The sequence below is a fragment of the Malaclemys terrapin genome, chromosome 3 (assembly GCF_027887155.1).
Source record: "Malaclemys terrapin pileata isolate rMalTer1 chromosome 3, rMalTer1.hap1, whole genome shotgun sequence".
Lineage (NCBI taxonomy): Eukaryota > Metazoa > Chordata > Testudines > Emydidae > Malaclemys > Malaclemys terrapin.
In genome coordinates this window covers 96768124-96795924 of record NC_071507.1, presented here as the reverse complement: position 1 = coordinate 96795924, position 27801 = coordinate 96768124, and the positions used below count along the sequence as shown (strand labels likewise).

The following is a 27801-nucleotide window of genomic DNA, read 5'->3' as shown; positions in this document are numbered from 1 at the left end:
CCTGATATCTGACTTGTGTCCATTTATCCTCTTGCATAGTGACTGTCCAGTTTGGCCAATGTACATAGCAGAGGGGCATTGCTGGCATATGATGGCATATATAACATAGGTGGACGTGCAGATGAATGAGTCGGTGATGCTGTAGTTGATCTGGTTAGGTCCTGTGATGGTGTTGCTGGTGTAGATATGTGGGCAGAGTTGGCATCGAAGTTTGTTGCATGGGTTGGTTCCTGAGTTAGAGTTGTTATGGCGCGGTGCGTGGTTGCTGGTGAGAATATGCTTAAGGTTGGCGGGTTGTCTGTAGGTGAGGACTGGCCTGCCTCCCAAGGTCTGTTAAAGTGAGGGATCATTGTCCAGGATGGGTTGTAGATCACTGATGATGCATTGGAGAGGTTTAAGCTGAGGCCTGTAGATGATGGCCAGTGGAGTTCTGTTGGTTTCTTTTTTGGGCCTGTCTTGTAGCAGGAGGCTTCTGGGTACACGTCTGGCTCTGTTGATTTGTTTCTTTCCTTGTGTGGGTATCGTAGTTTTGAGAATGCTTGGTGAAGATCTTGTAGGTGTTGGTCTCTGTCTGAGGGGTTGGAGCAGATGCGGTTGTACCTCAGCGCTTGGCTGTAGACGGATCGTGTGGTGTGTCCGGGGTGGAAGCTGGAGGCATGAAGGTAGGCGTAGCGGTCGGTGGGTTTTCGATATAGGGTGGTGTTAATGTGGCCATCGCTTTTTACAGATTCAGACTAACACGGCTACCCCTCTGTTACTGTACAGCCTGATTGCCTTTGATGGGTTTGCACACTGGTGGCTGACTGAATTTTAGTAAATCATGCCCTTTAGTAAATCGTGCCCTGCACCGAATCAATGGGAGCTTCGCCACTAACACCAGTGGGAGTAGGACTGAGTCTTTAATGTGCAAGGAATTGAATCTAGACTTCACTTAGTTGTGTTGACTCCACAGAGCTAATAGGAGTGAAAAATCTGTAAAAGCTTAGGGGGGCGGGTGTCATTAAAATCTCTGTGTGTGCTCTGAATGCACACAGGAAGCAGGACTGTTGACCAAGAAGGTGCCAGTTCTGCCTAATCACTCTGCTGAGTATGCCAGCTCTTTAACGTTTCGTAATTAGAAATGACTTGTCTCAAAAGAGAAGTATTATCTCTGTCTTAGTAATCAACTGAGTTTTAGATTTACAGCCTGTGAGTTTCTGCACTGGAGCATCCCAAACTGGGCACATTTCTGTGTCCATCTGGGGCCCAGATCTAAATCCCTGGTTGTGATGGATTCTATTGTTAATATTGTCACTGTAATCCTGTCATATTAGCCCAGATTTTACACAGTTTTGTTCCTGCTAATGTGTTTCTGGGATTTTGGCTTTGGATAGCGCTGCACTCTCAACAGAGGGATGACTCATGCATCTGGATTTTGCATCAAAAGTACACATTCTCATTTGTATGGAACTCATTCAGAAAATTGCCTGAACTGTTTTTCAAGAAAGAGATGGTTTATTTTGATGCCAAAGGATATACATTAATTTGTCCTTATTTTGGGTTGCAGGAAAATACATTGATACAAAGCACATGTTAAATCCCCTCTGTGAAATGAAGAAAATATTTTGACTACACTGAGTTTTTAAACTAATCTATTGAACTTGCAAATACTATCGTGCATGGGATACAGGCTAAAGTGGTGGATTCTCAGCAGGTTAAGGAACACATTATGTTCCTTTAAAGGAAATGTGGTGTGGAGATATAGCCTTCTCTCTTTTCTTATTTTTGTAAGAATCAGGCTATGTCCTTATGTATCTGGTGGCAAATTCATGAAAGAAAACTCTGCAAGGGAATAGAGATGGGCCTAATTATCTAATTTAAAGCCTGACTCTACAGACCTATATTGCTGGGGAGAAATCTTGGCTCCACTGAAGTCAGTTGAATACGCCTACTAAATTCAATGGGCCAAGATTTCACCCCAGATGTTTTGCTACCATTGTAATCGTTTAAATCCACTGCACAGAAAGCAGTGGGGTTTAAATACAAGAATTGTTAGTCAGGTCTGTGGTTTTCAAACTATAACCTAAGGGAGAATCTCAACTAATTAATTGAATTAATATTTTTAAAATAGGAGTCTTCATCCAGTGCTCTGCAGCCCTGAGGGGTTCTGACCAGATGGTTTGGGCGCATCACCGAGACCCTTTGCTGTCCAATAATCACAGCTGGAAGAAAAAAAAGCTGAATCTGGATCTGGGGTGGGAATGGGGAGCTAAGAAATTCAATGGGAATTGAACATGTAAATCCTTTAGATCTCCGAAAATCCCAGTCTAAAAGCTAAAATATGTACTTTTGGGTTTGTTTGTTTGTTTTAATTTAAGAATGAATCTTACATTTTTAATGGCTGATAAATGGCTTTTAAAGTTAAACTTTTTTGCTCTAGTTATGGGGCACTTTGCCAATTCTAGGAAGAACCAAATCTCCCTCACAGCTGTGGAACTCTTCTGCCCCCCCACCCTTTTTTTTTTTTTAATTCAAAGGTGTAATTTTATAATAAATTCATCTAGTCCATCATATTGCTTCTTCCAAAGCAGGCTTGTCCCAACAGGGCATCGCATATTTGAGTAACAGTTTACAGTAGAGTTGCTGGGTGTTTTCCATGTGGAAAGTTTTACTGCCAAAAAATACAGTTTAATCAATCAGATTTTTTTTGCTGTGAAAATGTCGATTCTGATGACAAAAAAAATTGGGTTTTTTTTGTTTTGTTTTTTGTTTGTTTTTACCATGGGGAAATTTTTGATCCAAAATGTTTGGTTTGAATTCACATACCAACTTAAAATGTTGTTTGGTTTAGTTCGGGGGAAGAGGGTGTTTAACCAGAGAACTGTAAGAAAATGACATTTTAAGTCTGAAATGAAAATTTTTAATTTTGTTTCAAAATACTGATTTGAAACAATTTTTTAAAAGTCAGTTTGAGTTAAAATTAGGGCTTTTTAAAATTCTACTATTAGTGTGGAGCAGCTGGCTCTTATTGACAGATCTGATTCCACTAGAGTTTGATTCATAATAATCCTGCTGACTTTCCACCTCAGTTACAGTGAATTAATCTATTTGTTCTTCTTGGCTTTTTTAATTATCTCTTGTCTCGGTTAGGTTAGGTTGAGCTGCTTTCTCTTCACGTCTTTCTTTTAAATGTATCAGTTAAAAGGAATTAATTTAAATGGCAATTCTACCCGGAAGTACAATAGATTGAATGTTAAATAGCACCAGATAAAACAAGGGAATATTATGAAAGATCAATGGGGTCGTTTAGGCTCAAAGGATTCTATTTAATTCAAACCACATAACACACAGTTGTGATATCATTAAAACAAATACTCCAAAAGAGCTGTCCCTCACCCTCCCATATCAAAGGGCTGACATCATTTCTGCACATTGTATTGATAGAATTTTCCATATTCTGTACAAAGGTCAAATGTGTTAGTAATGAAATCCAGCCTGGAAGCAAGCTGTGTTCCAAGACACCACACCAAGTCCCAGCATGATCTTTTTGCTTTGCACAGAGGGTCGTAGAAAGAAAGTGGTCCTTTTTTTTTTTTTTTTTAATCAGCCATTTTGTCCACCTGTCTTTACTGTAGCGGTATGGGCCTATTCCTTTTTTCTGATCAAATTCACAATATTATTTTCATCTTATCTTGAAAAAAAAAAAAGGGAAGGCAGAGAATGCACATCAGATGATTTTGCTCACAGACTGCTGTCTAGGTATTTATACTGCACTCATCTTTGTGGTGTCTGAGCACCTTCCAGAGATTACATATACTAAACATGTTTCAGTGGAGCCGTGTTAGTCTGTATCAGCAAAAAAGACGACGATTCCTTGTGGCACCTTAGAGACTAACAAATTTATTTGGGCATAAGCTTTCGTGGGCTAGAATCCACTTCATCAGATATATGACTAAAAAAAATCAGGAGCAGGTATAAATACATGAAAGGATGGGGGTGCTTTACCAAGTGTTAGGTCAGTCTAACAAGATAAATCAATTAACAGCAGGAAACTAAGGAAGGAAAAATAACTTTTGAAGTGGTAAGAGAGTGGCCCATTACAGACAGTTGACAAGAAGGTGTGAGTAACAGTAGGGAGAAATTAGTATTGGGGAAATTAAGTTTAGGTTTTGTAATGACCCAACCACTCCCGGTCTTTATTCAGGCCTAATCTGATGGTATCTAGTTTGCAAATTAATTACAGTTCTGCAGATTCACGTTGGAATCTGTTTTTGAAGTTTTTTTGTTGAAGAATTGCCACTTTGAGGTCTGTTATTGAGTAACCAGAGAGATTGAAGTATTCTCCTACTGGTTTTTGAATGTTATGATTCCTGATGTCAGATTTGTGTCCATTTATTCTTTTGCGTAGAGACTGTCCGGTTTGGCCAATGTACATGGTAGAGGGGCATTGCTGGCATATGATGGCATACATCACATTGGTAGATGTGCAGGTGAATGAGCCCCAGATGGTGTGGCTGATGTGGTTAGGTCCTATGATGGTGACCCTTGAATAGATATGTGGACAGAGTTGACATGGGGTTTGTAGCAGGGTTTGGTTCCTGGGTTGGTATTTTTCTTGTGTGGTTGACGGTGAGTATTTGCTTCAGGTTGGGGGGCTGTCTGTCCTCCTTCCACTGCTCTGTATTTTAGAGGCTCCAGGCTTTTTTTGACCATTGGGGATATTGCTGGCACTGCTCTCCTCTCCAGCCTGCTATCTGGAGAAGGACAATTTCTTATAAGCGGTAGAATAGTACAGTGGTGGATTAGCCACTGGGCCAAGGGGGCTCATGCCCAGGGGCCCTGGCCAATTGGGGACCCTGGTGCCCTCACCCACTCTGACTGCCTGGTGTTCTTGCTGGGGAGCAGGGTCAGGGCATGGAGGACTTGCCCAGCTCTGCTCGCTTGGTGCTCCTGCCTGGGAGCAGAGGAAGCCCCCACCCCCACTCCCCAGCAAGAATGCCAGGCTGGGGAAGCCCCCACGCCTCAACCCCATTTCCTGAGCAGGAGCACTGGGGGATGGAGCCAGGGGGACTGCAGGTGGAAGGAGTGGGGAGGGGCCCCCATTTGCTCTGGCCCAGGGCCCTGCAAAACTAATCTGCCTCAGGAGGTGTACCAAAGCAGTACTTTAAAAACTGTGCCATTACAAAAATAGCCCTGCTAAGAACAGAACATGGGCTTTAGTTTGCTATTGAACAGCAGAGCCAGGAAGCTGATGAGCAGCTGGAAAACCATATGGAGAGAGAGATTTTTTTCTTTATAGCATCCTATGCAGGTTTGTGCTGAAATGTTTTCATGTATACGTGGTTGTGGGGTTTGGTTTTTGGGGGGGTGGGGATTTGGTTATGGCAGATGTTACAGAAACCTGTTTATCAAACAGTACACAAAAGTTCAGGGAAATGCTATTAACTGTTGTAATACTATCAGCAAAATGCAGATGATGTTTGCAATATTATCCTTAAACTAATCTGTGCAGATTCAGGTTTGCAATGCCTGTCAGATACAGAAAGTTGTCTTTATGGTGTAATCAATTAGTTTCCATTTCCATTTAGAGATTAATTTGCTTACTGACTGAATGAAACCAGAGGCTTCACTCTGAGTTGCATTAGTAGGCACAGTCCTAGAGAGGTGAGGTTTTTTTCACCAAAACGTTTTTCTATGAAAATGCAGATTTGGCTAAGCCAAAATATGTCACAGATTAGTTGACTTTAAAAAAACTCAAACCATTTTGTTTAAAAAATGTTGTAATGAAATGTCTGATTTTTTTTATTCAAAACAAAACAATTTCTTGTTTTCAAATTTCCTCTAATTTTTTAAAATATTGAAAAATGCTCACAATCAAAACAAAATGTTTCATTTCAGATCAAATGAAATGTTTTTCAATCCCCAACTTTTTTCCTGACTTTTGATTTGAAAAAAATTCACTTTCAATTCAACTCAAAACAATATTTTTTTAAATTGCTGGTGAACCAAAAAATCAATTATTTGCCCAACTCTACATGGTATCTCATACAGCAGGCAGCCCTTGTAGTATTTCTAGAAATCCCAGTTATTCAGAGGGATAAACTAATTTGTTGCATCTATTTCTTTCTGTCTTTAGTGTATTTCTTTACTGATGAAGCACTGGAAAACAATTCTTGGGATTTCTAGACACTGTAAACATTACTGATCTATGAAGTACCCCACTACTGTGTGCCAGTGCTACACATTTAAACCTAAATAACATGGTGTCCAGGTAAACGAAATAGGAGAAAATATCCCTGTATTTGTTTTTCAGAGGCCATTTTTGCCTTATGGAGCCATTTATGAGCCCTTCTTGTAATGGTATTTCCACCATTCAGGAGCTGAATTGTTACAAGAAGTTCAGCTCTCTCATTATTTCAGCCCTATAATTGGCTCCCTGAGTCGTTATATGTATTTCCTTTTCTGATGGGCTTAAAACACACACATAAGATGTGTAAATATCTCAGTTTACAAACACACCTATTATATGCTTATGGTAGAAGGCTAATCCTAGTTTTCTTAGTTACATGTAACTGCTGAACAAACAAATATTAAACACTAAATCAACAGCTGTCCCAGAGTTGACTCCTGTTCAGTGCAGGGTGTATTTCTGAAGGATCCACAATAAGTTTACAAAGTACACTAGGGACCCATTCATTTTATGCCCTGCATATGTGGATCTCCTTTTGATTTCAGTGGGAGATCTGTATGCAGATGGGTTTTGTAGAATGAGGACTCAAGCATGTAATTTATTACTGAGCATTATTTTCTTTACTACATGCAAATTGCCTTGGGTTGAATGGATCCTGAATACACAGTGTTCTAACCCACTCACAACTTCTTGCTCTTTTTTAAAACAGTAAATCTTTTAAACATCTACAATGGATATCAGAAGTCAACTGTCCATTCTCTTTATATAAATCTAAGCTAAAAACAAGTTTGTGGGTTTTGGCAGCAAGTAATGGTCCACTTTTGTAATGTGCAGAGATAGGAACGGACAAACCTTGTGGAGTTTGAGGGTTTGCAACCTGTTTTTTTTTTTTATTTGCAAAATTAGTGTGAATTCATGAACTACATGTTCCTGTGATTTAAATTCCTGAGGGAGAGTCACAGTTTCTAAATGGAAGCCTACATCCTACAGTAGGAATAGAAGAACTCCCTGCCCGCCCCCAACCTAGCCTGGTGCAAGAATGAATTTTATAGTATGTACTTTTTTCTTCAATAGAAGCTTTCCTCACCACCTGTTTCTTTTTAGTTTTTTTGCACTGTAAGCTATTTTTTAATATATTTTCCTCTTTTTTCTTAGCAGAACATGAACCCGATACCATTAAAGTTCAAGCTGAACTTTTGAACCCATGATCTTTGAGGGTTCAAAATTAGACTAAATGAATTTGCCCAACCCGACTAAAAGTGCATTTGTTAATATCCACATTAATAGCATCAGGACTAAAATAGATTGGAGAAGGTTTTAGTCTGTGGAATACATTAAGTCTAAAAAGCACAGTGAAACATATGGAAACAAATAACACTTTCAGGCAAGAGGAGTATCTGTCATGTCATTTTTATTACTGTTCAGTTGGCAGTGTGTAAGCTCAGCCATAAAGACTTCCCTTTCATTTATACCTAGTTTCAGAGCCAAGTAGTTACAAGGCAAATTTATTCTCAATACACAGGCTTTGAAACAGAACGATCATATTATTGAATGAACCGGATGCGATCAAAATGTCAAGATACTCGTAAAAAATCATTCACTCATTTGGATTATTGTATCTTGGTCAGGGGGTTTGATGCTTCAGTAAATGGAGGGTGAGGGGGAAAGAAGTTATTTGTAGTCACCTTCCATTTCATACTGAAACCAGTAACTGTCCTGTAGGGTGACCAGATGTCCTGATTTATAGGAACAGTCCCGATATTTGGGGCTTTTTCCTATATAGGCTTCTGTTACCTCCCACTCACTGTCCCGATTTTTCACACTTGCTATCTGGTCACCCTACTGTCCTGACAGCAGTACTGCTGGTCACTGGAGAAAAACCATAGATGTCTTCACTTTGAAAATGCATACATGTCACTATGGCTCATGTCATGGTATCTGCTGCTGGCCCCTGGAGCCTGGAAGATTCTTCACTGTGTTAATTGCTCTGCACTGCCTTTATAATTTACATTTTAAAAACTAAGTAATGTTGAATTCTACTTAAGGAGTGTATGAACACAGGCCTGGCTGCCAGGAACTCCTCAAGGCTAATTCAGATACTAATGATACTGACACTCTCTATGGCCTTGAGAGAGTCATTTCAGACTAAATTTTCAAAAGTGTCCAGTAATATTGGGTGCCCAGATACTCAAAGCCTGAGCTTCAGAAATGCTGAGCAGTCACAGCTCCCAAAGTTCAGAGGTACTGAGCGCCCAAGAACTGAGAACCAAAATTTCTGAACGTTTTAGAAAATTTAGGACTTTACCTTTCTGTCTCATTTTCTACATCTCTCTATTTCACAGGGGCATTATGTGGATTAATCAATGTGGGCAGTGCTTTGAAATTCAACAGTACTAAGTGCTAATTAGAACATAAGACTGGCCATACTGGGTTAGACCAATCATCCGTCTAGCCCAGCAGTCTGTCTTCTGACAGTGGCCAACGCCAAATGCTTCAAAGGCAATGAACAGAACAGGGCAATTATCAAGCGATCCAGTCCCCATTGTCCAGTCCCATCATCTGGCAGTCCATGGTTTGGACACCCAGAGCATGGGGTTGCATTCCTGACCATCTTGGCTAATAGCCATTGATGGACCTATCCTCCATGGACTCATCTAATTCTTTTTTGAACCCTGCTACACTTCTGGCCTTCACAACATTCCCTACCAACAAGTTCCAGAGGCTGACTGTGCGTTGTGTGAAGAAGTACTTCCTTTTGTTTGTTTTAAACCTGCTTCCTATTAATTTCATCAGGTAGCCCCTTGTGTTACGTGACAAGGTAAATAACACTTTTTCTCAACACCATTCATGACTTTTTAGATCTCTATCATTGCCCCTCTTAGTCATCTCTTTTCCATGCTGAACAGTCCCTGTTTTTTTAATCTCTCCTCATAATCATTTTTTGTCCTTTTCTATGCCTTTTTCCATTTCTAATATATTTTTAGAGATGGGGGTGACCAGAACTGCATGCAGTGTTCAAGATTATTATCAGCACTGAATGGTCCTTATTCTCATATTGTATATACAGTCATTTTTCATTCCTCTGCGATACTCATATGGGCTGCAGATGCTCGTTACAATTGTAATATAATGGAGGTCCTCTGAATTCTGGGCAATTTGGGTGGTCTTCAAAATCCAACCACAGAAATAGGAGTTCCTAAGGCCTCAGTAGAATGCACTCTCCTCAGATAGTTTCTTTTCAGTAAAGCATAATGAAAGCAGATACCTATTGTTGTTTTTCTCCACTGAAATCTACACAAAGTAATTTGAAAATATATTGTGTTAAAGTCATATAATGACTGTCGCTTCTAGTTTGGAATCAAGTATTTACTGATCCAGATCAGTGTCCTAAACTCAAAGTGAACTTCTTTTAAAATTTGAAAGAGTTCCACATTTTTAATTTCTAATAATTAATTGTGCATCTCTGAAGTTCTGGGTTCCATCCAAGATCAGAAGCAGAAGTGTTAAAATGCCTTGAGAGTTTGTTCTTACTTTATTTGTAGTTTGAGCAGCAGTAGGAATCACCAATGGATAATAGCAACTTGAAATAAATAGCCCTTAAAGGATTCATATATTCAGTTGGGATAAAAGCCTAAGAATCTGAATGCTAACATGAATATTAACAGGGAATAACCTGTTCTTATCAGATCTCAGGCCAAATTGTTCCAGGTTTAAAAGATCCTTTTAATGTTGGCATTCAGATTTGTAGGTGATTATCTGAACAGAACATCTGAATCCTTTGAGTGCTCCTCAACTCTAGTTACTTCATGATTCTGTGATTCTTAGATGGGACTGAGTATCACAGATCAGATCCAGACCAAAGTTTCTCCAAGTTCTGGGTATATGTGACAATTTGGGGAATCAGTACATATAACTTATGAATTTTGGTTGATATTATGAAGTTGTTAGGAAATTGTTGTATCATGGAATCCTTCTCTGACTTTGTGCATGGGCTGACAGAACCTAGCATGTACCCAGCAGGCTAGAGACAATGAAAAGTATTTAACTTTAATGACTATGCTGTGACTGGACAATAGGTATGCTAAGGAGGTTGCCTAAACAAGGTTTGACCAAAATTCTCTGCAGGGCTCTGGTGAAGAGAGTGGAAATGCCCAAAGCAGGAGTTTTAAAAGAACTCATGAGGGAAGACTCAGAGCCACACAGAAGGTTTTGGGCAGAAGAGGGGAAGGGCAGGGAAAGGTAAGGGAAGATGAGCTGGACACAGAAGGTCCATGTTTCATAACATGGGATAGTTTTCCCAATCTGGACTTCAGATGGGTTGTAACCAAGCAACGAATCACCTGAGAAGGGATTTGAAGCCACTCAATGGGGGGGGGGGGGACTAGAACTTTATAAAAGGACAAGGTCTGCTCTTTGTCTTTCCTTTACTAACCAGAACAAGGAGGCAAGACTTCGAAGGAGGAGAGGAGAGTCCTGAGACTTTGAAAGAACACTGAAAGGCTCTGAAAGGTGAGGACATGCTAGTATGCAAGGTCTTGGAAAAATTTTTGAAGGAGAAAGTAGTTAAGGACATTGAGGTCAATGGTAATTGGGACAAAATGCAACATGGTTTTAAGGTAGAGTGTGCCAAACCAACCTGATTTCCTTTTTTGAGAAGGTAACAGATTTTTTAGACAAAGGAAATGCAGTGTATCTAATTTACTTCGATTTCAGTAAGGTATTTGATACGGTTCCACATGGGGAATTATTAGCTAAATTGGAAAAATTGGGGATCAATATGAAAATTGAAAAGTGGATAAGGAACTGGTTAAAGGGGAGACTACAGCGGGTCATACTGAAAGGTAAACTGTCAGGCTGGAAGGAGGTTACTAGTGGAGTTCCTCAGGGATCGGTTTTGGAACCAATCTTATTTAATCTTTTTATTACTGACCTTGGCACAAAAAGTGGGAGTGTGCTAATAAAGTTTGCAGAGGACACGAAGCTGGGAGGTATTGCCAATAGAGAGGGACTGGGATATCCTACAGGAAGATCTGGATGAGCTTTGTGGCAAATTGCCGGCACTACGATGGGTCCCGTGCTTTCTCCTCTTGTGGGAGGGTTTCAGGGCGCCGTTTCTTGCCCCTGATCTGGGGTATCAACTGTCCCACTAGTGTCCCAGAGAAGGGGAGTGGAGAGGGAGAGACCCAGCCCCGCCCTCTACTCCAGGTGCCAGACCAGGGGCCCTACGGATAGCGGCAAACCACTTGAACTAGCGATTCTTTCCCCTGGGCCACTTCCCTCTCCAGCCCTTCAGCTTGTGGGGCATCCTGCCCTCTCTCTGCTTGGGCCAAGTTTCTTCCAATCCCTTGTCTCTGTGGAGTCCCTCTGCTCTGCACAAACCGGGTTTTCCTTTACCTAGGGTCTTGGTCTTCTGGCCCACCACAGCGCTTCTCCAAACTGCTCTTCTCCAAACTGCTCTCTGTTCCAACACCAAACCATTCTGCTTCAACTCCCTTTTTTGTCTGATTGAAGCATGGAATTTTTACCAGGTGACTGGCTTCTGGTGCTCTAATCGGCTTCAGGTGCTCTAATTAATCTATAGCAACCTCTCTTCCCTCTACAGGGAATAAGGCTCTCATCATCCTGGGGTTTAAATATCTCACCTCTATCACTCTCCTGCTGCCCTCTGGCCATGCTGTATCACACCTTGTAAACTGGAGTAATAGTAATAGGATGAAATTTAATAGTGAAAAGTGCAAGGTCATGCATTTAGGGATTAATAACAAGAATTTTTGTTAAAAACTGGGGACGCATCACTTGGAAGTGACAGAGGAGGAGAAGGACCTCGGAGTATTGGTTGATCACAGGATAACTATGAGCCGCCAATGTGATATGGCTGTGAAAAAAGCTCATGCGGTCTTGGGATGCATCAGGTGAGGTATTTCCAGTAGAGATAAGGAGGTGTTAGCAGGGCCAGTGCTACCATTAAGGCAAACTAGGCGGATGCCTAGGGCGCCAAGATTTGGGGGCGCCAAAAAGCGGTGCCCCCAAATTTTTTTTTTTTTACAGTGTTCCTCCCCGAGCGCACAGTCACCGCTCCACTTCTCCCGCCACCCAGGCTTGCAGCGCCAATCAGCTGTTTGGCGCCGCAAACCTAGGAGGAGAATTAGAGTGGGGGCAGCGTGCTCAGGGAGGAGGCGGAGCAGAGGTGAGCTGGGGTGGGGTGATGCCGCACAGCTCCCCGGGCCGGGGGGTATGGAGCTGCCACGGGGGTGCCTCAGGGCGGGGGGGGGGAGCTGCCATAGGGCTCCCCACCCCAGCTCACCTCTGCTACGCCCCCTCCCAGAGCACGCCATCGCTGCTCCACTTCTCCCGCCTCCCAGGCTTGCAGCGCCAATCAGATGTTTGGCGCCACAAGCTTGGGAGAGGAGGAGAATTAGAGCAGGGGCAGCGTGCTCGGGGAGGAGACGGAGCAGAGGTGAGCTGGAGTAGGCAGCGGGAGGGCACCACGGGGGGGCACCTCAGGGCAGGGAGGGCGCCTCAGGGCAGAGGGGGGGCAGGGAGCTGCGCAGGGCGGGGGGGGGGGGCGCAAGGTGGAAGTTTTGCATAGGGTGTGAAACTTTCTTGCACTGGCCCTGGGTGTTAGTACTGTTATAGAAGGCACTGGTGAGACCTCATCTGGAATATTGTGTGCAGTTCTGGTCTCCCATGTTTAAGAAGGATGAATTCAAAAGACTGGCTTCAAGACTAAGCTTGATAAGTTTATGGAAGGGATGGTATGAGGGATAGCCTAATTTTGGCAATTAATTGATCTTTGACTATTAGCGGTAAATATGCCCAATGGCCTGTGATGGGACACTAGATAGGGTGGGATCTGAGTTACTACAGAGAATTATTTCCTCGGTGTCTGGCTGCTCAAGGTTTAGCTGCTCGCCATATTTGGAGTCAGGAAGGAATTTTCCTCCAGGGCAGATTGGCAGAGGCCCTGGGGGGTTTTCACCTTCCTCTGCAGCATGGAGCATGGGTCACTTGCTGGAGGATTCTCTGCACCTTGAAGTCTTTAAACCACAAGTTGAGGACTTTAATAGCTCAGACATAGGTCAGGGGTTTGTTACAGGAGTGGGTGAGTGAGATTCTGTGGCCTGCGTTGAGTCTATGAGCCTATGAGACATGGGCGAAGGTGTTACATGTAGATTCTTGTTTTTCCTATAGCTCCCTATATCTCTTGTGCTTTGTCTAAGAGTAAAGTGTGCGTGGTTAAGAAATTCCTCTGCAAAGTCTGTGAGTCCCTTGCTTTTAACTGTCACATAGTCTACAAAGAATGAAACATTAACTCAGAGGGCCCACAGCTTCAGTGGAACTTAAGGGAGCATGCAATAACTACAGGGGAGGGTTAGGAGAACTAGCACTAGTTTCAGGGCCTAGGCAGTGGATTATGGAGTCGTATATTTCAGTAAGGGGAGATAGCTAGATGATCTTCACTCTGATAATGTTCCTAGAAGCCTAGAGCTTGTGACAGTGACTGGAGCTGTCCAGACCCAGCCAGCCTAAGAGCATGTGGAATTCAAGGTTTGAATCTATTGCCTTGCAGCCTGGTGAGTGACCTGAAAGTGGAGCTCATCCAGGGTTGTAACAAGCATAGAGAAAAATGACAATAGACCATGGGAGCTGGGAAGGAGAGGCAGGGAAGAAAGGAGATAACAGAAAACAAGAGGCACTCTTGGGAGAGCATTATTTACAAAAGGCCAGACTGCCTATGAGACATAGCCATAAGTTAGGGGTAATGCAACATGGCCTGCCCCACAAAAAGCACAATTAAAAAAAAGGCAGAAATAAACCAGAGTGAAATCTTCCTGCCCCTTACAAAAAGCCTTGGGACTGGTAGAGGAGTAGGAAGCACCTGTCTCTGCTGTTCCTCCTTGAAGAACTGCCAAATTCCATCCCCTATCTGTAACCTAGAGTAACTTCTGTTTGCTACGTGGCTGTGGGAGGAAACTATGGAGTAAGGATCCAGAATGGAAGAGGACAGAACACAGTAAGGGAAGAGTTCATTTTCACAAACTCTCCCGCACTGGCTTCACATCTTGCAGTTCTGGAACAATTTTTGTTGTTTTGGGTCTGCAGATATTTCTAGTGGGGCTGGGCTATCTATCTAACTTACACCATTAAGGGAAAAAAATAAAGAGTGAGATCCTTATCTATAATCTTCTGAGAAGTTTATAGTTCCTATCATAGTTACATAGTCTTAATGTAATTTATAGAGCTTTAAATCTGGCATGCATGGGTTTGAATGTAACAGACTTTCCAACAGGCCTCAGTTGATATCTCTTTTACTAGTGATTCACATAAAAGATTCCATGACTCCTTCTGCAAACAGAGTGCACACAGGTGTTCTTATTCTGTTCAGAAGACACATCTCACCCACCCACATAATATAGTCCAAACTATATAAGAACTCTGGGAAACAAGCAGGGAGAACTGGAAGTCCTGGCACAGTGAAGGAATTATGATGTGATTGGAATAACAGAGACCTGGTGGGATAACTCACATGACTGGAGTATTGTTATGGATGGATATAAACTGTTCAGGAAGGACAGGCAGGCCAGAAAAGGTTGGGGAGTTGCATTGTATGTAAGAGAGCAGTATGACTGCTCAGAGCTCCGGTATGAAACTGCAGAAAAACCTGAGAGTCTCTGGATTAAGTTTAGAAGTGTGAGCAACAAGGGTGATGTCATGGTGGGAGTCTGCTATAGACCACCAGACCAGGGGGATGAGGTGGACGAGGCTTTCTTCAGGCAACTAACAGAAGTTACTAGATCACAGGCCCTGGTTCTCATGGGGGACTTCAATCACCCCGATATCTGCTGGAAGAACAATACAGTAGTGCACAGACAATCCAGGAAGTTTTTGGAAAGTGTAGGGGACAATTTCCTAATGCAAGTGCTGGAGAACCAACTAGGGGCAGAGCTCTTCTTGACCTGCTGCTCACAAACAGGGAAGAATTAGTAGGGGAAGAAAAGTGGATGGGAACGTGGGAGGCAGTGACCATGAGATGATCAAGTTCAGGATCCTGACACAAGGAAGAAAGGAGAGCAGCAAAACACGGACCCTGGACTTTGGACTTTGACTCCCTCAGGGAACTGATGGGAAGGATCCTCTGGGAGAATAACAAGAGGGGGAAAGGAGTCCAGGAGAGCTGGCTGTATTTTAAAGAATCTTTATTGAGGGTGCAGGAACAAACCATCCCAATGTGTAGAAAGAATAGTAAATATGGCAGGGGACAGGTTGGCTTAACAGTGAAATCCTTGCTGATCTTAAACACAAAAAGAAAGCTTACAAGAAGTGGAAGATTGGACAAATGACCAGGGAGGAGTATAAAAATATTGCTCAGGCATGCAGGAGTGAAATCAGGAAGGCCAAATTGCACTTGGAGTTGCAGCTGGCAAGGAATGTTAAGAGTAACAAGAAGGGTTTCTACAGATGTTATCAACAAGAAGAAGGTCAGGTAAAGTGTGGACCCCTTACTGAATGGGTGAGGCAACCTAGTGACAGAGGATGTGGGAAAAGCTAATGTACTCAATGCTTTTTTGCCTCTGACTTCACAAACAAGGTCAGCTCCCAGACTGCTGCACTGGGCAGCACAGTATGGGGAGGAGGTGACCAGCCCTCTGTGGAGAAGGAAGTGGTTCAGGACTATTTAGAAAAGCTGGACGTGCACAAGTCCATGGGGCCAGATGCACTGTATCCAAGGGTACTAAAGGAGTTAGTGGATGTGATTGCAGAGCCATTGGCCATTATCGTTGAAAACTCATGGCAATCGGGGGAGGTCCCGGATGACTGGAAAAAGGCAAATGTAGTGTCCATCTTTAAAAAAGGGAAGGAGGAGGATGCGGGGAACTACAGGCCAGTCAGCCTCACCTCAGTCCCTGGAAAAATCATGGAGCAGGTCCCCAACGAATCAATTCTGAAGCACTTAGAGGAGAGGAAAGTGATCAGGAACAGTCAGCCTGGATTCACCAAAGACAAGTCATGCCTGACTAACCTAATTGCCTTCTATGAGGAGATAACTGGCTCTGTGGATGAGGGGAAAGCAGTGGACATGTTATTCCTTGACTTTAGCAAAGCTTTTGATACGGTCTCCCACAGTATTCTTACAAGCAAGTTAAAGAAGTATGGGCTGGATGAATGAACTATAAGGTGGATAGAAAGTTGGCTAAATCATCAGGCTCAACAGGTAGTGATCAATGGCTCCATGTCTAGTTGGCAGCACTCAAGTGGAGTACTCCAAGGGTCGGTCCTGGGGCCAGTTTTGTTCAATATCTTCATTAATGATCTGGATGATGGCGTAGATTTCACCCTCAGCAAGTTTGCAGATGACACTAACTGGGAGGAGTGGAAGATATGCTGGAGGGTAGGGATAGGTTACAGAGGGACCTAGACAAATTAGAGGACTGGGCCAAAAGAAATCTGATGAGGTTCAACAAGGACAAGTGCAGAGTCCTGTACTTAGGACGGAAGAATCCCATGCACTGCTACTGACTAGGGACTGAGTGGGTAGGCAGCAGTTCTGCAGAAAAGGACCTAGCGGTTACAGTGGATGAGAAGCTGGATATGAGTCAACAGAGTACTCTTGTTGCCAAGAAGGTTAACAGCATTTTGGGCTGTATTAGTAAGAGCATTACCAGCAGATCGAGGGACGTGATCATTCCCCTCTATTCGACACTGGTGAGGCCTCATCTGGAGTACTGTGTCCAGTTTTGGGCTCCACACTACAAGAAGGATGTGGAAAAATTGGAAAGGGTCCAGTGGAGGGCAACAAAAATGATTAGGGTGCTGGAGCACATGACTTATGAGGAGAGGCTGAGGGAACTGGGATTGTTTAGTCTGCAGAAGAGAAGAATGAGGGGGGATTTGATAGCTGCTTTCAACTACCTGAAGCGGGGTTCCAAAGAGGATGGATCTAGACTGTTCTCAGTGGTAGCAGATGACAGAACAAGGAGTAATGGTCTCAAGTTGCAGTGGGGGAGGTTTAGGTTGGATATTAGGAAAAACGTTTTCCACTAGGAGGGTGGTGAAGCACTAGAATGGGTTACCTAGGGAGGTGGTGGAATCTCCTTCCTTAGAGGTTTTTAAGGTCGGGCTTGACAGAGCCCTGGCTGGGATGATTTAGTTGGGGATTGGTCCTGCCTTGAGCAGGGGGTTGGACTAAATGACCTCCTGAGGTCCCTTCCATCCCTGATATTCTATTCTGTTCTATTCTATGATAGGAGAAATGGTGTGGTCTAATGGCTAGACCAAGGGATGGGGACTCGGGGGCCTGGATTCTATTTCCAGATCTTCCACCGACTTGAAATGTAACCTTGGACAAGTCACATCATCTCTATGTGCCTTTGTTTTATCTCTCATCCTTTGTCTGTCCTGTCTATTTACAGTGTATGCTATTTGGGAAAGGAGCTGTCTCTCATGATGTATTTGTACAATGCCTGAAACATTGGGACCCCCACCTTGGCTGGAGTTTCCACCTACTGCAATACAAATGATAATTGTCCCCATTACTGGGCGTTTGCCTTTTTTTAATTTAAACACCAATAACCTGCCCACTTTCTAGTTTCCTCTATTCCAAAGAAATATTTCAAACCTCCTTGCATCCTGGTAAGAAGATCTAAACAACAGCATGAGTCAGCACCTAAGGTTAGAGTTAAGGCAAGAATTTTAGTTTGTGAGAAATTTTAAAATTTGTTTCTCTTCCAATGCAGAATGAAACCAAAACGTTTTGATTTTTTTTTTCAAAATACCATGAGAATGAGAGACTTCCCACCACCAACTCCATGCTAAAATAGTCAAAAGCCTGGTAGTTAGGGCACTCACCTGGCATTAGGAGACAGAGGTTCAAGTCCCCAGTCTGCCTGACTCAAAGTAGGGACTTAAACCTAGGTCACTCACATTCCAAGTAAGTTTGCTAAGCACTGGCCTATAAAGTCAGTATCTCTTTCATGCTCTCTCCTGTTGGAGTTGTTCCACAATAAGTACATAATTAAATATTCACTGGGCCAGAAAGGTGGTCTGACTCTGTACCCTAGTGGTTAGGGCACTGGAAAAAATGTTTTGACCAGTGCTAGTTAAAATGACTCCGAGACACCATGGATGATGGTGAACCTGCCACACTGTTACATGGAGGTTTTTAAAACCCCAAAATCTTGGCTAAATTCCAACTTGAATTATTGCATTCTGCCCACCTAAAGCTTAAATTGGAGACATTATTTTTTACTTGCTGCCGCCTCCTCCTCTTCCCCTCCCCCCAAAATCTGTGTAACATTGCCGGTGAAGATAATTAGATGTTTCACACCTGGGGTGAGTGTGTTTCAGCTGGCAGAGAGTCATCACTATAGGCTAAATTGTGGCTATGTCGTGAGCCTAGAGTAAGGGGCTGCCTGAGACTACATTTACACAAGGAGCTTGGGGTGTGATACCCAACTTACATAGACAAACTCACACTAGCTCTCCTGAGCTAGCATACTAAAATAATAGGGCAGCACAGGCAGTGGCCAGTAGTGACACAGGCTAGCCATGCTGATTACAAACGTGCATGAACCCCCTGGGTACATACATGGGGTGGCTAGCCCATGCCACCATTTGCCGCTGTCCCTACTACCTCAGCTACATTACTATTTTTAGCATGTTAGCTCGAGGAGAGCTAGTGTTAATTTGTCTGTGCAGGCCGGGAATAACACCCCTAGCTCCACCTGTAGGCATGGCCTGAGAGGGGGACTGTGACTCAGACAGAGGGAGCAAACTGTGATGCGCACCATACCATGTTCAGCATACATTCCACGCACGCGGCTGACAAACAGGGCTCTGCCCCATCCCAAGCCCCTATGGCCCATCTGCATGAGGGGAAATGTAGCTGCTGTGCCCTACTGCATCACTACACATCATACAGTTAACGAGATCAGGACCACAAGGGCAGGGCCGGCTCCAGGCACCAGCTTAACAAGCAGGTGCTTGGGGCGGCCGAGGGAGAGGGGCGGCACCTGCGGCAATTTGGGGGCGGGAGGTCTCTCGCGCCCTCTAGGAGCGAAGGACCTGCCGCTGAACTGCCACTGCCGATCATGGCTTTTTTTTTTTTTTTTTCCCCAATTGCCGCCGATCGCGATTTTTTTTTTTTTTTTGCGTGGGGCGGCAGAAATGCTGGAGCCGGCCCTGCACAAGGGCCCCTTGTGCTAGCCAGGCCACAGTTTAGCTCTCTACATAAGGCCCAGTTCTTCAGATCTCATAAAAGTTGTTACTGAGGCAAAATTCTCGTTATCCCAGAGAAAAATCTGCATGTGCATTTCATTATTTGCCTACAAAGCTCAATACTTCAGGATGGCTTCATCTTGATGTGAATAATAAACTAACTGCAAAATGTAAATTGTTGTAATAAATTATTGCAAGAAACTGATTTATGCAGCTGAAGTATCAGCCTGTTCTTTCTTTATGCTCACTGTGTTTCAGTAATACACACAGCATCTCCCTATGGGATGGAATTTTAACTTTGCCAACCAAAATATGTATTTAACAGCTGTTCTTGTTAGGAAGGATTTAATTATGAAAAAAATGAACTAATATTTGATTTAACTTTATTATTGAGGATTGCAACCCTGCAGCTAAGAGAGGAAAAGTCGCAAATTATCATATTACCATCCATCCCCTGAAAATGGTTAGTGTTTCACAAGCTGCCTCTAAGTGCAGTTATTGCTCCATAATCCAACGAGTTCTAGAAAGTACAGGTTACAAGAATCTGTACGCACACTGACGCTATACCGGTCTGTGTTCTTTTTCTGGAGGATTGAATCTTATTGAATCATAGTGCACATCTTGTCTTACAAAATACAGGAAATTGTGAGTGTTGATAACTGAATTGCAAGGATGTGTTAAGAGGAAACCATTTCAGGACCTTATCCAGGAAGACTCCACCCAAGTCCTTGATGTATGGGAATTTCACTAGAGCCTATTTAATAAAAATGAAGTTAAATATTCTGAAGGATTTGCGTGGTGTTTTCTTTTTAAATAACCTTACTTCTCATTATCAGCAATTAACAAAGGACTTGTCTGCACACAAACTTGTACCAGTTTAATTCAACTGGTGCAAACTTCTGTGTGGACACTTAATTTGGTTTGAGCAATTTAATCCTGGTTGGGAGTGATTAAAGCTAACTCAAAATAAACTGCTCAAACTGAAATAAGGGTGCCACACCAGCATATATAGTGGTTCAATTAAATCAGTTTAAATTCATGCTTTTAGATCTTCTTTCATATGTGTCACAAATCTACACCTAGACTGTTCAGCCATCTAACTGCTGCATCATCGAGGGTAGTAAGGTGTTGCAGTCCACCCTCCAGTCGTCTGATTGTGCACTCCTCCACCTCATGGCTGATCATCTGCATTGCTGCTCTGCAGTCAAACGGTAACACCTGGGCTGAGCCAAATCTCTGCATTGTGGCAATCACTCTGGCCATTCCAGTCAGCAGCCTGTCCAGGATCTGTGTCCCAGGTTGCAAACAGGTAGATGTAAATGAGGGTTTGTCAGTATGCCTGTCTCTCTAACCCAGAGTTGCTGCCGCAATGTGAGGATGTAGCTGTCAGCCCTGATGTGCCATTATTCACCTGCTGGGCCTGTAGCACTGGATGTAATTGCACAAACATCCACTGCAAATGGATGTTGCAAAGTCATAGGTCAGTAGGAACAGCAGGTGTGGGTGTTTCCATCTGGAGGCGGGCAGATCTTCATGTAGGAAGTACGCACTGCTTATTTATATCTATTGGACTCGTCAGCCTTGTGTGAAGGAGATTGTTTTCATCCATCATAGCTCTCCATGCAATTTTAAGGGTAATGGCATCTCATCAAAGTTTTGGGGAAGCTATATGAGCCAACACATAAATTAGATGTTCATGTGGCTAAAGCAGCCACTAATGATATGGTTGGCTGTGTTCTGCTCTGCATCAGGAGATGTGTTTGCTGATTTCTGCCCCAAATTGCTGCATGATATTCCACTGGAGTGGCTACCAGTGCCAGGACTGAAGTTTTTAAAACATTTGCTGCTGTCTAATAGCTTCCTCTGAGCTTCTGGATCAAGGCAGTGCGGGAGCTGATCTTTTTTTAAAACGTGCTAGGTGGAATCAGTATGTTAGACTGCAATCCAGTTTGACACCTACATAAGTGAATACAGACTACAAAGGGAGGGGATGATCCTCAGCACAGACTGGAAGGGATCGATTGGCCAGGTGATTGTTCAGGTGGATGGTTGTGGCTGCCATTTTAGACTCACTATGGGGCTGCCTGCCAAGTTGTTGCAGACTATTCCCTGTAAACATGTTGTGGTTCAACATGGAAATGATAACGGATCAGAGCTTTATCTTGCAAGCTGAAGACAAAGTCAACCAGCTTAGGTATCTCGGTATCTGACTCCCATGAGAACCCATTCTAGCTTTTCTCCTTTTCAATATACATACTTACGACCTACCCACAACTAAGGTTGATAAGGATGTACAGATTACATCTTTCTCACTGATGTGAATAACGATCTACATGATAGCAAAGGCTCACAGTCAGAACATGAATGCTCTGGCCACTTATCTGTGCCAGTGGAGACATACAACTTTCATTAAATCGGTGCCACTGTCCCTGTAGACAAGCCCTTACAAGCAGCAAATACACTGAGCACTAAATAGCGTGTACTGCTGTAAATAAGCTAGTATTTCCAGCACCTATGAGGAAATATTAATCTTTGTGAAAAGACAGTGCACTGAAGTACTCTTGTGCTCTTCAAGTATTATGTTTTTTGTCTGCTTGCTTTTACATAAGAAAAAATCAATTATTCAACAATCTAACAAACTGAGAGTCTGGAGTATTTATATCCTTACAGATCTTCAAAGGAAGAATAGTGGCTTCCACTCTACAGGATGAGACCCTCTCTGTTACCTCTTCTGGTGGAGAAAGGACCCATATGCTTCTCACTAACCTATGTCTGTCTGTTTTGTAGATATCAGGTTTAAAAATGAGGGTCAGGTTGTTATTAAGCTCTGTGGAACAAACACACTGCATGGGAGGAGGAGGAAATGGAGGTTCCCCTCTACTCAGTGTACAGTTGGCAGGGGCTGCTTACCATTGTTTCAAATCATATCCAGTTTTGGTTCTTAAACAAAGTAATTTTTCTGAGCCTTATTTACAGTACAAGCTCTTTTTAGAAGCTGTGTTACATACATCATGCACCCAGTTCAGCATGGCCCGCGGGCATACAAGGAAAACTTCTGGGAGGTCCCAGGATCATGGTGGCCTGAGGCCTCTCAGCAGTTGAAAATAGGGGAGAAATCACTCTCAGGGCCATCTGCACCACATCTCTGAGAGTCAAAGCTGCCATCTCCATTACATCTGACAGCTGCAACAGTCAGTGCTCTGTCATGGGTGTAACTGACAGCAGCTACTGCCTTATATGTGTAGGTCTTTTGCACTGTTTAAGATATTTCACTCCTGGTGCACATTTGAAGTCATGTTACAAAAGCACTTGCATACCAGGCTGATTTGTTAATCCTGGTTAGCCAGGATAAACAGGAAAGTGTTTGAAATGTAGCCCCAGAGCCTAAAAGTTTCCCTTGTTTTCAAGGGTCAAATATACCAGGGAGTCTGCATTACTGTGATGTTAATCCAGGCCTCCAATAAATGTTTGAGATTCTCTTAAGAGGGAGAGCACTGACTGGATGTGGGGTTGAGGCCTCTAGAAGAGGGTTGAAAGGAGCTGTAAGAATTTTATTAAATGATTTCATTGATTCCAGATAGTTGAAGACTTGCATGGCCTGGACAAAAAGACAGCAGAGCTGAGCACAAGTGAGCATACAGGCCAGCTCCCCTAATTAACTGAGCATCTGTTATTCAAAGACTTCATTGTTGTCTCGTGTTCACCCACCTGTCTGTATCCACTTGTTGTCTTATATTTTGATTGTAATTTCTTTTGGGGCAGGGACTGTCTTTTGTTCTGTGTTTGTACAGCCCTTAGCACAGAGGTCCCCAAACTGTGGGGTACGCCCCCATAGGGGAGCTCAGAGAAACATTGTGGGAGGGAGGCCTGACAGGGTTCAGGTCAGCCCCCACGGGGGGCAGGGAGGAAGCACCACCCAGCCCCACTCTGCTCCCAGCTCTGCTCCAGCCCTACTCCCGGCCCTGCAATCCGCGTCGGCCCCACCCCCAGCCTCAGGCCCTGGCTCTGTTCCCAGACCGGTCTTGCTCCTGGCCCCAGACCCACCCCCAGCCTTGGACCCCTTACCCTTGTCCATGCCCCTTCTCCCCCGGGAGTCACAGCCCTGCTCCCGGCCTCAGCTCTCGGGGCAGGGAGGGCAGTATAGGGGTAAGGAGAGGGTACGACCCTGAAAAGTTTGGGGACCACTACCCAAGCATGATGGGGTCCTGATCCATGACTTGGGCTACTCAGCACTACCACAATAATAGTTATTGTTATATTAATAACAGAGATTTGGCTGTATTTATCAAAAACTATCAATTAATAGAGGACAGCTACCTCCTTATTTTATGGAATGCTAATAAAGACAGCTTCCATTTGATTTCTGTTTCCTAATTTCAGACTCCCTTTTCAAAGATAATGGGAAGCTGGGGTTGTGCTAGGGGGAAGCAGAGATAACGGATAAGATGGCAGTCAAACCTAAATATATATTTAGAAAGTCTTTTGTATATGAATGTAATTGTCAGCAGCTTTCATTGGTTTCAATGACTGATCTTGTCCTCTCAAATCTGTGCAACACCCGTTCATTGACCCTATGATGTCTGGGTCATGAAGCTGAATCCCTCAGCATTACTAGGCAGCCTGACCTGTGCAACAAGTCAGCTTACTTTCTAGAAGTCAGTCATGTCATTCCATGTTGACAATGACTCTAGCAGATCAGGGACCAGCATTGTTTGAGTTTAGTCTATCACGAGGGCAGCAAAACTACTTTGTAATCTATATAAGACGGACTGACTGCTAAATAAACACAGCCTAGGGAAAGGACACGAATCATGGATCCTAGCAAATCATTTATGATTCTTTCAGCTATTCCAGTCCCTACTCTGTAACAAGAGATCAGCCAAGCGTATACAGGTGGTATACGTTAATCTGGTTTCCGTAATCCACACTGTAACCTTCAGTACACTGCTTTCTTCACCACCTTCATCCCAAAACCTGACATCAGCAATATGTTATGTCATGCAAGTCAGTTACCGGGGAGAAAGGATAGTCTTGTGATTAAAACAGAGGGCTGGCAGTTAGGAGGCCTGTGTTCTAGTCCAGTGGTTCTCAACCAGGGGTACGTTTAACCCTGGGGATACACAGAGATCTTCCAGGGGGCACATCAACTCATCTAGATATTTGCCTAGTTTTACAACAGGCTACATAAAAAGCACTAGCGAAGTCAGTACAGACTAAAATTTTGTACAGACAATGACTTGTTTATATTGCTCTATATACTATACACTGAAATGTAAGTACAATATTTATATTCCAATTGATTTATTTTATAATTCTATAGTAAAAATGAGAAAGTAAGCAATTTTAAAGTAATAGCATGTTGTGACACTTTTATATTTTTATGTCTGATTTTGTAAGCAAGTAGTTTTTAAGTGAGGTGTAACTTGGGGGGTATGCAAGACAAATCAGGCTCTCGAAGGGGTATGGTAGTCTGGAAAGGTTGAGAGTCACTGTTCTAGTCCCATCTTTACTACCATTAATGGACTTGTTTATAATATGAAGTTTAGGACTCATAATTCACTATCATTGTATTTCCATAGGTGGCAGGAACTGAATTGTAGATGGGGCTCAAACATTCTTACCACAGAGTCATCTACCCCTTCTAGGAGTAAAGTGAGACAACATGATGGTGTTACAGTGCCTAGAGTGGGTCACAGCTGAAAATGCCAAACTCAGGACAGACTGACAGAAAATAGGGCAGATACACCCACACTGGTGGTATATTCTACAATTAAATTTAACCAAATCAGCAACAAATGAGTACTCCTGTATTGCTATACCAGCTTAACATGGAATCACAGTCTCTTCTTAGGTATCCAGCCCCTGGTTTACCACCCAGACAAACTGGACTTCTGTGATAAATGATTATTAAAACAAGAAATCACATATATTAGGTTCTTCCAACTCCAAGGAATCAGCCACGTACCTCAGGTCAAAATATACTTCAGGATCTCACCAAATACCATGCTGCAGCCAATCTTTTAGTAAACTAACTAAATCTTTATTAATTAAAAAAAGAGTTATTATATTGTTAAAGTGAATCATATACATTACAGTTCATTTCAGAATCTGTAGATCAGGATGAAAGCAGTGATATTAACTCTGCTAATTTGCAATTAGTTTCTGTGGTACATCCAGAAGATTAGAGTACAAATGGTAGCGTAGACATAGTCTATTAGAGACTTTCCCTGAATCTTTCAGGGCATCCCAAGTAATTACTCAGGGATCTCCATCCAATGGCTCAAACTTTACTTGTTTAAAGTTCAGCACATCAGAGTTGGCAGGATCACAGGTTTTTCTTTTATGGTTGAAACAGGCTGCCAAGTGCTTTTGAGCACAGCATGTGTTTGGAGATCCCTTTTTGTTGAGCCCACAACAACCCATCCTTTGAAATTAACATTCTACTTCCTATGCATACACAGGTAACCCAGCTATACTGATTTACATAAAGCAATTGCCAGTAATTCATTATAACAGGAATAGATAAGATGAAGACAATTATAGGTAATATTCATTTGATTCCACTGCATGCATCCGATGAAGTGGGTTTTAGCCCACAAAAGCTTATGCTCAAATAAATGTGTTAGTCTCTAAGGTGCCACAAGTACTCCTCATTCTTTTTGATTCATTCAGTATATACACCACCAAAAGGCTAAATACAGGCTTTGATCTAATGACAATTGAGTATAGCTGCATATTTAATGTAAAGGTAATTACAGTGACAAAATATAGACAGACAAACATACACACAGCATCTTCCTTGATTTCTTATCAACACAAATGAATGGACCTAGTCTATTAACTCCTTTTAACATCTCTTTGGTACCCACACACAAGTGAATTGTCCTGATTACAATTGCAATTCCTCTTGTCAAGCCTTTAAGGTTCATACACAGGTTACTTGGCCTGCTGAGCCTAACCTGAGCTGGTTTGCCAGCATTACAGGTGATAACAACATCCGAGTCCTGTCTATACTTCAGCCTCCACTAGTGGGCCTGCAACTATGGTAAACTATGGGTCCTAAATTTGCCAGTGTAGATGTCGTCTTAGGCTGAATCTAACCTAAAGAATGGTCTTGTTACAGCTGTCACCAGTTTGATTGCATCAGCGCAAACTGCAGTGGTGCAGACTGTCCAGATTTGGCATCCAGTTTTCAGTGCATCATTGTGCACCATGTCCATACACAACACCAAGCATTTCACCATCTTGGAGTACTGCACCTATCCCCAAATGCCCATCACAGTTCCTTTCCTCAGGTGCATGTCTATGGTATATACTATCTGTTGGCACCTACTCACATGTTTTTTGTTCCAGTGGATGATTTGAACAGGTCTCTCCTGCATGAGGAGCCACCCATGTCACAAAGAGCAGGGGCTATGCCCCGCTACATAAGTGCACATGCCATGGAAGAAAGTCAGCAGCTTCCTCTGCATTCACTTCTGGACCAACTCTGGAAGTAGAAGCCAAGAGCTTGTTGTACTGAAGATTACCTCTTTGGATGTCAATGATCACTACAGTAAGGAGCTTGATTGTGCCCTCATTAATTGCTTCAATAAACTGGCATTTTTAATTTTGTTTTGTCTCTCTTATTATTGGGCGATGGGGGGAGGGTTTGCTTTGCTTTATTTGTGGACTGTTTCTTTCTCTCTTGTGTTTTCCTCTAGGATCCAAAGACTGGCATGATCCATACCGGGACTCCTCTCCCCACTGTCCAGCCAGATCTTCCCACTCACTACAGCAGAGACCCAGGTAGGTGCATTATTCTTGCATGGTGGGTGTCAGAGGGGCAAGTGGGTACTTGAGCAGCCCTGCTTAGATTAGAGTTTTGGTCATGCTGTAATTCTGATGGCCTGCCTTACCATTTACAATTGTACTAACTCAAATACATTGGTAATCAATTAACTAGAGTTACAATATGACCAAAAACTCTAGTCCAGACCAGGTCATAGTGAAGTAAGTGACTTTTGGCCCAGTATCTACTGGTGATGTGGAACAAAGCAGCCAAAATCTCACTTATCTGCTCTGTATTCTGAGGCCCCTTTGCCAACCAACAGCCAGGAAACTAAGCTACAGATTACAGGGAAAAAATGCTGAAGAGAATTTTCAACTCCTGTCCAAACTTTAAGGAGGTTGTGCAGCTCACAGTTGAAAGAAATATGTGAGAAATATTTCCAATTAATGGAGAAAAACTCAGTCATTCAGGTTAGAATTACACAAATCTTGACTAGTCACCTACACTGCATGAGAGCAATAAATTGGAAACCAGGTTTGTGTGCCAACCTTTGAAAAGTGTATCCCACCTTATATCACAGTGCAGGGCATCTGCACCTCTAATTACCCCTCATGGTCCAGCAGGGCACCCACTTTAGACTCCCAGC

General features: G+C 43.0%; 1 protein-coding gene and 1 long non-coding RNA gene across 2 annotated transcripts in view; one reads left to right on the top strand and one right to left on the bottom strand.

The window, feature by feature from the left end:
• Nucleotides 1-27801, bottom strand: part of LOC128834455 (uncharacterized) — a 57258-nt gene that overhangs the window by 3585 nt on the left and 25872 nt on the right. The window lies entirely within an intron of this gene.
• The window catches only part of IYD (iodotyrosine deiodinase), a 133958-nt gene that overhangs the window by 89396 nt on the left and 16761 nt on the right, over nucleotides 1-27801 (top strand). The window contains exon 5 of the mRNA XM_054023206.1: nucleotides 27088-27172. Within this exon, the coding sequence (XP_053879181.1) occupies nucleotides 27088-27172 (85 nt within the window). The remainder of the gene's footprint in view (nucleotides 1-27087; nucleotides 27173-27801) is intronic.